Below are 11,131 nucleotides of genomic sequence, written 5' to 3'. Positions count from 1 at the left end.
AAGATGGGAAAGATGAACTGAAGAAACATCGATAGTTGGTGTCCATGTTTTCCTTGAGTGTCTCCTATGGCATACTCATATGTTACTGAGTCAAAGGTAGATAACGGGAACTACAATTTTACCATAATGATTGAAAAGCTGAAAAAGAAGTAAATAATTATGAGTCGGGCGGGTTCAGGAAATCTATTTGGGTGATCAAAGTGTCTATTTACAGCATATAATCCTTTGTTCATAGTGTGACGAAACTCCCTACAAGTTTATTGATACACTGGACTGTTGTTGGATCAGACCTCGGATCAACTAAGACAAACGGGCGCCCTGTGCAAAGACAGGGACAAATGCAATTGTGCAAGAGACCAACCACAGCCCCTGATTGTTAGGCCTGTTCTTAAATCCCCCACCCCTTCGCCTGTGTACAGTAGATTAATGAAGGGTTAGATGAGGAAAGACTAAGTCCCAACACAATTAAGACTCCTTATGTGTCCGCAAGTGACCCAGTACTCCCATTGAGACTTTTGTCAGGCCAAGGTAGTGTGACTTGCAGCCTCGCAGATGGAATATCAATAAATAGCCTACTTATACAACAGAAGCAACACAAATAATAAATGATTTATCTGTCCTCATGTCCATAATTTGTTGTATACTCTGTTCTCGCCCCTCCTCCCATGGAGTAGTAATCTCTAATTAGAAGTAACTCATACCAGGATGGAGGAATGACGCTCCATGTGCAGGCCACCTTCTACGGCATCTCGCCTCCCTCCTCTGCCCTTGTCCTCTTACTTTTTGTTGACTTGAAGTGCTTGGCGATGTCAAGACCCTTGAGGCAGAAGGCCACAGGCTGGAGGAAGCCACCGCAGGAGGGATGTTGATGTACTAAATGACTAACATGGTTCCCATAAGCAGACAGCTGAGGTCTGGACCTGCCATCCACAATTCAGTAGTGGGGTACTGCCTGGCATGTCACGCAAAGCCTGCTAGCCATGGCACAGTCAAACAATCATGCCAATGGCACAACTCTTTTTAGCCCATCCATCAGCTATAGGTAACTCTTTTGCCTGTACAGTAGCGACAGGAAATGACCGAACCCTACTGTATGTCTCATTACAACAACACTGAGGCCATGTACTGTGTTGATTTCAGCATAGGGGGATTATTAGCGTCCGTGTTATTGGTGAATTTCTTGACCACCAGAGAGGTTTTAGCTGACTGGGGAAGCACAGAGCCCAGCATTGTGTGGCCGATCCAACACTGAGAGGCTAAAGACTGATTTAGAAAAGATTATTCCTTTCCAATCTTTGAGTTAAAAACGTGTGGGGGTGACGTCAGTATGGCAGACGGCTGTTATTGTATATGTGGGAAAGTCCCATAGAGTTACTGCTACACATGAATATGCTGGGTGTCTGTAGAACTTCATGAGTAGTTTATGAGGAGTTTCCCGTTGCCTCTTTGGAAAGATGGGCCTGTCGGTGGGTGGGCCTGTCTACTCTGCTGAAAACACTTAACTACATCATAACAACATTGCTATGACATTAACGAGATCCTTAGGTAACAGATTAAGACTTTGCCATTACCATTTTGGTGAAAATAAGATAATATCAGAGGCTCTTCACAAAGGGGTTAATCAACCTCAGGTTGGTGCGTACAATGGTGTATCACTGTACTATTCCTTTCAACAGAAATTTTGCAGATGACAAAAAGTTCATGATTTAAAAAATAATAACTGTATTTTTCTCTGCAACTCTTACATTTGAAGTTATACTGTCAACATGATGGTAACTAAAGCATTCCATACTCTTAAAGTTCGGTATATGGCAATGAAGTTATATTTATCTGCTTTTTTGTTTTGCAACATACAAATATACATACAAATAATAATAAAAATGAGGAACAAAACCCAAAATAAACCAAAAACCCTGAGAATAGGTGAAGAAAGAAGAAAAAGACAATAGATGATAGAGTTTTCATTGATTAAAGGGTTATAGTTTAATGACCTTTCAACATTATCATACCTGCCATTTTTAGTGTGTTTTCATTTATAATGTTGAACCTTAGTTATCCGATGTCTAATAGTTCTATAAAAAGATCTCCAAGGTGAGTAGTAAGCACATTCTAGAGTCCGAGTGCGTGACTTCACATGTGAGAGGCAAACAGCTGATTGGAACTATTAAATCACGTTGCAGTTCAGGGCAGAGCAACAATAGCTACTTTTCCCTTAATAAGAACTTCTGGAATTCAGTCAAGTCACTCTTGGTAAAGCACACTTACAACACACACACACACACACACACACACACACACACACACACACACACACACACACACACACACCTGCATATGCACACACACACACACACACACACACACACACACACACACACACACACACACACACACACACACCTGCATATGCATATGCACATGCACACACACCTCTCCCACATTCTCCCACATCAACTGTTGCCTTGATGGGAGTTCTCTGCCACACCTTTTTCTTTACCGCCGTGCCTGATTGGCCAATGGGATTGATGGGCGGTAACTCCCGTCCCTCCCACTGCCCAAGTCCCTGTGTGTGTTTGCTCATTATCAGAAAAAAACAAATCTGCATAATCTCCTGTGACGTCTCTAATCCCGGCATGGGCAGCACTACAAATCATTCAGTCGCCAGGTTCCCTATTCACAGGATCTGAAGACCCCTCTGCAGCACCCCTGTCCTAAACCCAGGTGAGTCTCTCTTTGGCCCCTTCCTGAGGACATGGTTTGGAGACCAGAGGCTGACAGTTGAAAGCGATATGATGTATACATCTTTCAGATGGTTTCTATTTATTATGGCTTGAATTGAATGATTATGTTGTTGTTCGTAATGAAAAAAAAAAACGAAATTAAAATATCAATAATTGATTACTCTGATTTTAATAATTGATGCATTTCTTCTTGTGTGTACTGTATGTATCTATCTCTGGCAAGGGGATTTTTGACTCATATTGCTGATAGAATTCACAGTGTCAATATTAGGAATATTTTGTTTTCTAGTGATCTGTGTGTATTTCCCATAGGCTGCAGTCAATATTGGTGTTCTAATTGTTGCTCAGTCTGGATCGGGTGTGAATGGTACATTAATTAGAAAAATAATTGAAAAGACCAGCTGTTGTGTTGTTGTCATGTTGAAACTGTGGAGTGAAGTAAAGATAAACATAGAAGATAGTCAGAATGGGGATGACAGCTGCAGAGGTTGAGAGGGTATTAGGTGATCTTCATTCAGTTCATCGGCTGTGGTTGGTACATGTATGTGTGTTTGCATTGCTTCTGACCTCTGACCTTGTACATTGTCAAGAAAAGACAAAAATTAAGCCGTCACAAAGCTCTGGTTTGGTATAGTTATGTATAGTGCATTGTAACTCAAATCAATATTTGGAAAAAGATTGTGCAGTGTGTCTTTTTATTTTGTTTTTGAATAATGTATTCCAGTAGCCAGCAACGTCAAAGCAACTTCAACTGTTTGCGTTACTATCTGTTTTTGTGGAATCATTTATGAACACAGTTTTACAATCTTTGAACGTGGAACTGTTTAATAAACATGAAAGTCTATAATCTTGAATTTTGAAACACTGTGATCTTACTGCAGATGCCCCTGACAAAGTGTTTCAAAGAGATGAACAATACTCCAATAAGAGAATTATCAGTGAAATCTCCCGGGGCTACAAGTCCTGTGAAAGTCGGGACAAGAGGGGGCAACAGGCACTGCTCTGTTCTCCTGTGGCCTAACAAAGCATCTCATGTACTAAATCTCTCCATTTTATTCACAGTGAAGTCAACGTTGGGAAAAGCCAGAGTTCGGAAGCCATGGCAGTTGTTGTGAGTAAATCCACATCTATATAATCTCTATAAGGCTATTATGTAAGGGAGTGGTGGTGGACATGATTGGAAATGTAGAGAAGGTAGGAAGCATATATTGCCAGACCAGAGGAAAGTCAATTTCCTATGCCTAAGCTGGTTTGATTTGTTATTTTACTAGTCTACGGTAGGTACATCTATGATTGGCTTTGGGTGGGCAAGGGGTGCTATGGGCTGTGTCGTTGTTGTTGGTGTTGGAACACTGAAGTATGCAGTATGCAGTATGCAAGTATGCCCCCCTTTTTGTCCATTTCGGCATATTGGTGCCTCACAATCCAAAGCCCTGCTTTTCCTCACGTGGCCCCTGGCTCTGAAGATATGTACAGAGTACATGGCAAGTCTTAAGATAATGATACAGTTGCTCGCATAAGCCACTAATCTCTGATCTCAGACAAAGGTTTACTAAGGGGTTTTGTGTATTCATGTGAGGCAGATTATGGACAAAAAATTCCCTTTACACTGGGCCCTATTGATGCAGGTCTACAACACCCCGTAGCGCGCACCCCCCCCCCACACACACACACACACACACTCTCTCAAGCACCAGGCTCAGGCCCAAGATTAAGCTGCTGCTGTGTGTGTGTGTGTGTGTGTGTGTGTGTGTGTGTGTGTGTGTGTGTGTGTGTGTGTGTGTGTGTGTGTGTGTGTGTGTGTGTGTGTCTGTGTGTGTGTGTGTGTCTGTGTGTGTGTGTGTGTGTGTGTGTGTGTTTGTGACCTTGAGTGTTCCCATGTTGTGAAAGGCTTTGTTTTTGTCATCGACCCCCCTTCAACCCCTTCTTCCCTCTCTTCCCCCAACTCTGTCAGGTTTTTGCCTTTTTCACATTTTGTTTATACAGTTTTACTGTTTTGCATTTAGCTTTTCTTGTTTTCTGCCTTATCGTTTTTGGATGCAAAATGCACTGGGCGAGACGCTCAAATAAGACAAAGTCACGGATGCCACCTTCACCTGCTTCTCCTCTCCTCTCCTCTCCTCCGTCCAGACTGGAACATTCCGTATGGTGTCTGAGGAGGAGCAGGCTCTCCGTGCCAAACTCGAGCACCTGACAGTCAAGGACCATGGGCCAGTCTTCGGGCCCTGCGCCAAGCTGCCCGACCACACCATGCAAAAGGTAGCCTACTCCGCAGCATTAGCAACAAACTGAAATTCGTAAAATCACAGTTTAGAGTTTACTGTGCTGATAATGTTTTCCGTTTCCGTTTCCGTTTCCTGAATTTATCACATTTTGTTAGTGTTTGATATGTTTTATTTGCTGTAGCCTTGTAGAACTCCCATACACACTACTTAGAATTGCAGCATATTTTAATGTTAATCAGTGTAGACTGAAATTTATAAAATTAACAATATGAAGCGGGACATTTACTGTTAACACATGAATTAATTATTAAGTTTACATTCCTTTCGTTTCTCTGAGGTATTGTTTTTGATATGATTCATTGGCTCCAGCTGATACAATTTTGGTGATTGTATGAGATGGCGGGCTTGGTGACGGCCTGCGCTCTCTGAGTGCCTTTTCATTCTTGTCGTTTCTTGACACCTTAACTTCTTTGTTCTTCAGGCTAAAGATGAGCTGATGGAGACAGACGAGAAGAGGGTGTCTGCTGTGAAGGAGCTGAGGGGCATCATTAAGGACAAGACGGGAGACGACCTGGGCAAAGGGGTGAACGACACCTTTGGGGACAAAGCTGACGGCATCCTGCTCAGATTCATCCGTGCCAGGAAATTCGATGTCAACAGAGCCTATGAACTCATGAAGGGTGAGTGAGATGTCATTGCCAATCAAGAATAGTTCTGGACCTTTTTTAAATATATTAGTCTGATATAGGCAATAGAGGTACTCATTCTAATGTACAGTACATCCACATTCAGTTTCCCCATTCTTCATTTCTGAACATATCCATGAGTTGCCATTGCAATACCCAATGTGGTACCTGTTCCGCTAATGAACGGGTACTGCATTGAGTATTGCATAGGCAACTCATAGATATTCTAAGAAATGTCCTATGTAATATAATGAGTCTAATGCAATATAATGCAATCTCAGTGCATGCCTTACTTTATAGTATCTCTATGAATGCGATGAATAAACAGTCATGTATCCTGTGTAATATACAAACAGCCTTGTATCCTTTACTGAATTAATATAATGTATTAATATACCGTAATCGCTGCACTTGTGTGTGGGCAGGTTATGTGCGCTTCAGGCGTGACTACCCGGAGCTGTTTGAGAACCTGACTCCAGAGGCAGTAAGGAGCACCATCGAGGCCGGCTACCCCGGCATCCTCTCCAGCCGGGACAAGTACGGCCGCGTGGTGCTGCTCTTCAATATCGAGAACTGGGACTACGAGGAGATCACCTTCGACGAGGTGGGCACATGTGCAGATACTGATAGACATACGATCACATATACAATCAGATCATGTGAAATATTACCGGTACTGATATTACAGATATTACTGATTACTGATATTACAACTCCAAACCAATAATGTAGTGTTTGTTTGTGTGTGTGTGTGTGTGTGTGTGTGTGTGTGTGTGTGTGTGTGTGTGTGTGTGTGTGTGTGTGTGTGTGTGTGTGTGTGTGTGTGTGTGTGTGTGTGTGTGTGTGTGTGTGTGTGTATGTGTTTGTCTGTTTACCAGATCCTGAGAGCCTATTGTGTGATCCTGGAGAATCTTCTGGAGAACGAGGAGACGCAGATCAATGGCTTCTGCATCATTGAGAACTTCAAGGGCTTCACAATGCAGCAGGCCTCGGGCATCAAACCCACTGAGCTTAAGAAAATGGTGGACATGTTGCAGGTACTAATGGCTTTGCTTTGTTAATGTGTTCTTAATTGTGTTGATAAGTTTGTGGGCAGCCGTGCCCGAATGGTTAAGGACATGGTCTTTAGATCAGAGGGATCCCACCCTTACACTCCCTACCACACTCCATGGCCCTTGAGCAATGCACCTAACCCCCATACTGCTCCAGGGACGGTAGCCAATACCCTGCAAATAACTGTAAGTCGCTTTGGATAAAAGCTGAGTATAATGTAGTGTAATCTAATGGTTGTTAAAAAAATAAAAAAAAAACATACGATACGATACGTTGTTTGTAGATCACACTCATTGCACGTAACAAATTTCTCTCTTGAAGAGACAATGAAGGCTCATATTGTCACACACTGCAATGTAAGCGGATTCCAAAAAGTTGGGACACTTGGTGTTTTGTGAATAAAATCTAAATTCTGTCATTTTCAAAACAGTCAATATATTAATAAGGTAGAACATTGTGCACAGACAATATATCAGTTGTTAAAGTCAAGCAGAATTATTGTTTTGAGGTAATTATGTGATCATTTAAAATTTCTCCCTTGCAACAAATCCCCAAAAAGTTGGGACAGGGCCAATAAAATGCTTTTAAAGTTAGATAAGACTAAACACAGCACAAGGGAGGAGACTTAACAGTTAAATATTTTGACTGTTGGCGTAATTTTATTTAGAAAAATAGATATTTTTCTGTGTGAGGCATGATTTCAGCCCCTCAACTGATGGGTGTGTTCTTCTTGTTATGCTTAATATGTGGCATATCCTGACTGCAAGAAAACAATTTTGTCACCTGTTTACTCTACGATAGAACGATACTGTTAATAGAGAATGCAATTTGCCATCATTATTTGGAAATATCTAAAGGCGGTGCACCAAAATATAATTTCTTGGTAGCTTTGTATGCCGTTTAAAATCTGTACATCATTCAGCCTTCTTCTTAACGCTTCACATCAGTAAGAAGACCATAACCAAGGCACTACTGCAACCCCTTACCATCATACACTGTCTTTTAAACTGTCCATTAAATCAAGCGGAAGTATTCATCTTCTATGTAACCAGGAGGGTGCACGACTCCATGATTTAAAAAAAGGATGAAATATTTTCCGTTCTGTAATCAGAGGACAGGTTCACATGTCTTCTATGTCCATCTAGAATGTGCTTTGCCACATGCAACACTGTTAAATGTCATAGTTTGCTTATTGATGATGGGCATGTCATGATCTCATAACTCGTGCAATGATTTCACAGAACTCTACAGTACGGAAATAGGCCTTACGTATATGCCTATTTGATAATTCAATCTTTCTGTGTAATAGATCAGTAATTAGTCCTTCAACATATTCACTACTGAGCCACTACTGAACCACAGCCTCTCTGTGATGGTCTTTTATTTGTGCATTCAAGTTGGCAGTCAATGTAGCTCCTTTTAAAATGATCTTCAGTGTGTTATTTTTAGAATTCTCCAACTATTACAACATGTTTTGGCCCTGTCCCAACTTTTTTGAGATTTGTTGCATGGGTCAAATTTTGAATGAACACATATTTCCCTCAAACCAATACATTTGCCTCGATTTAACAGTTGCTATGTTGACCTTGTGCCATTGTGCATCTTATGCATGGATTGAATGTTTTGAGACTGCCAGCATTTTGCCAGCATTTTATTCACAAAATATCAAGTGTCCCAACTTTTTTGGAATACGCTTGTACCATTTGGTTAAAAAAAGTTACAGAATTTGCAGATATTTTCATTGTTTCAGAACTTCTCAACAGTAGATTTGACATCTGAATAGTTGTACTGATGTGAAATAGAATATACTGTAATCCAATTTTAAATCAATGAGTGAATGAAATATTGATTTATTGATCTGTATAGACAGGATGACTTGCCCCATTTTTTCAGTGTGTTGTATTCTAAAGTACATTATTTTATTTGATGTAAAAAAAAATGTAGTATGCTCCCATTGTGTAGGAATCCCCTGTGAAGTGTGAAAGATTTCCCATTATTTTCTTTCAGTGTACTTTGACACATTCTTTTTATTTGCTGTAATGCACTGTAATGTGCTTTGGTGGTGTAGGACATTAAGTCCTTTATTTCATTTGCATGTAATGTAATGTAATGTAATGTAAAGTAATGCAATGTGTTGTGGTCCCATAGGACTCCTTCCCAGCTCGTTTCAAGGCTGTCCACTTCATCCACCAGCCCTGGTACTTCACCACCACATACAACGTCGTCAAGCCCCTCATGAAGGGCAAGCTCCTGGAGAGAGTAAGCTCAACTTTCAAAGTCTTTTAAAAATTGCTATTATTTGGCCTTTTTTTAAACACAGTCAAACAGGACAGTCAAATATGGTGACAGAAGACGAGTGGCACAGGGAGACAGGAAAGGATTGGCAAATGAATCCGTCAGAGTCGAAACTTGGTCCATGCCTTTTTGGGGCAGCACCTTAGCTCACTGAGGCATGGCGCCCCCAACTTCGGAAAATTGAATGTTCAGGCATTTCACAAGACCCCAATTCTGCCCAACAAAGGCTATGTAACCCATATAACTGTGCAAACATTTAAGCTGAGAAAAATGGCCTCTGTGTTGTCCCATTGCCCAGTCCATTTTTAGTCCAGGCACAAGGTACAATCGTGTTAATGCTTTTATGAAAGCTCCTCGTTTGCATGTAGCCATCTCATAAAGAGCACTATTCAGCCTTACAAGGGTAACGTGCAGTGTGAATTATGCAAACAAATGCCTTCAAATTTGTAATACTGCAGAATCTATACTTTAGTGCAGGTATAGTCATGGAAATGTTTTTGGCCAAGCTCCTGGAGATACTTGGTACTAGATTATTTGTTAGTTTTGTTTTTCTTTTGAATTAATCATGTTTTCCAAGGCAACAGGCTAAGTGCAAATATTGCTTTAGGGCTGTACATTGGGTATGACCACACACTATGCTACACATGCCAAAGCAACAATATTGCTATATTTCACATTACTGGATGAAATCTGTTTCTTACTGTGCTGATCTTTCACTACATCGTAAAAAGACATCCGGCCAAAATCACGTCAATAGCCGATTATATTGGTTGACCTTAAAAAGTATTTTGACCCGGAATGACTGAATGGATTTGGTGTGCTGATCATACACACCCAAACCACTTAGCAAAATGAAAACAGCTTGGTTATAAAAGAAAAAAAACCTACACTAGCGGCACTGCGAGCAGCTTTTATTATGAAATAGATCAAGGTGCTATAAAAAGTGGATTACAGTAGACTGTTCTCAAGGCCGTTGACAGCTTTGACCCGGCCCAGGACAAAATTAACAAACATCATTTCAAACAACATTTTCAAACAACATTCCTCTCCCTGGGCCTAGGACAACTGACCCCTTTTGCCCCCCTCTGTCACCTTCCCTGGCTGTTCTAGATTAGATCGTCACTGTAGTATTCATTTTCTAAAAGGTATACTATGGGCCCATCGCCACTATTTTCCACCTCTGCTAATGGCTGTCCCTCTGTCTCTTCTCACAGGTGTTTGTCCACGGAGATGAGCTTGACACCTATTACAAGGAATTTGACGCTGACATCCTCCCCTCAGAATTCGATGGCAAAGCCGGCAAATACGACGGCAAAATTGCAGCAGGAAAACTGTTCGACTGAGCACAAAACTGTTCCCACACACATGTAGAATAAAAGGGGAGGGGAAATAATATTATGATATTGGTATTCCTTTTATGACAAATGTAGGTTTTTGTGAGCGGTCTGAGTCCAAAGGAGTGAAAGCGAGGGGGGTCCACAAGAGAAAGCCCTTTGGCTGCTGTGATCACTGCTTTTCCACTTGAGGCTGCTCAATACCACATGATAGACCCACAGTTGCTACATACTACTGCTGGCCAGCTACTGAAGGCACAGAGTCCATATACAGGTATAGCCGGTATGGAACCTGCAGGCCTTTAGCTCCATGTGGGTGTATTTTGCAGATTAGTTTTATTTAAAGCCAAACCCAATTCTATTTTCCTGCATGTTAACACATTGCAACAGGACTGAAGAGAACAGCTTGTTCTTCTAGGATGTTCCTATTTTGCCAAATTGTTCCCCCCACCTCATTCCACCATCAAATACACCCATTACCGTACCTGTAGTGTCTTGAAGGCTCTTTCCATGTTTTTGTCCACATTATAATGCTGCTCTTGAGATTAAGTATCTATCTATTCTTTTTTTTGTTTTTATTTGACTTCAGTGGGGAAACGTGTGTACGCACAAAGAGTAAGTATAACATTTTGCCAATACCCAACTTGCCACCAATATGACTGTACCCAAAATACCATGTGTACAATAAACTGTATATAAAGACCAGTGCCTACACGACTTGATTCAATGAGACATTTTGACTTGATTGGTAAAAAAACCCATATCTTTATATAAACAGTATGCTATTCTGTTGGGCT

The 11,131-nt window shown here is 41.1% G+C and overlaps 1 protein-coding gene across 1 annotated transcript; it reads left to right on the top strand.

The window, feature by feature from the left end:
- Positions 1-2,699: 2,699 nt before the first annotated feature.
- Positions 2,700-10,996, top strand: rlbp1b (retinaldehyde binding protein 1b). Its single transcript, XM_063196234.1, has 8 exons — positions 2,700-2,721; positions 3,804-3,852; positions 4,872-5,000; positions 5,448-5,646; positions 6,078-6,256; positions 6,531-6,689; positions 8,854-8,964; positions 10,215-10,996. The coding sequence occupies exons 2-8, from the start codon at positions 3,841-3,843 to the stop codon at positions 10,341-10,343; spliced, it is 918 nt and encodes a 305-aa protein (XP_063052304.1). The 5' UTR covers positions 2,700-2,721; positions 3,804-3,840; the 3' UTR covers positions 10,344-10,996.
- Positions 10,997-11,131: the final 135 nt, after the last annotated feature.

Source organism: Engraulis encrasicolus, chromosome 4, assembly GCF_034702125.1.
Source record: "Engraulis encrasicolus isolate BLACKSEA-1 chromosome 4, IST_EnEncr_1.0, whole genome shotgun sequence".
Classification (NCBI taxonomy): Eukaryota; Metazoa; Chordata; class Actinopteri; order Clupeiformes; family Engraulidae; genus Engraulis; species Engraulis encrasicolus.
Note: the sequence above shows the minus strand (reverse complement) of the source record. Positions and strands in the feature narration are given on the sequence as shown.

Coding starts and splice junctions, on each gene's coding strand:
- rlbp1b (XM_063196234.1), top strand. Junction 6,690..8,853: donor AAATGGTGGACATGTTGCAG/GTACTAATGGCT, acceptor GTGGTCCCATAG/GACTCCTTCCCAGCTCGTTT. Junction 8,965..10,214: donor AGGGCAAGCTCCTGGAGAGA/GTAAGCTCAACT, acceptor CTCTTCTCACAG/GTGTTTGTCCACGGAGATGA.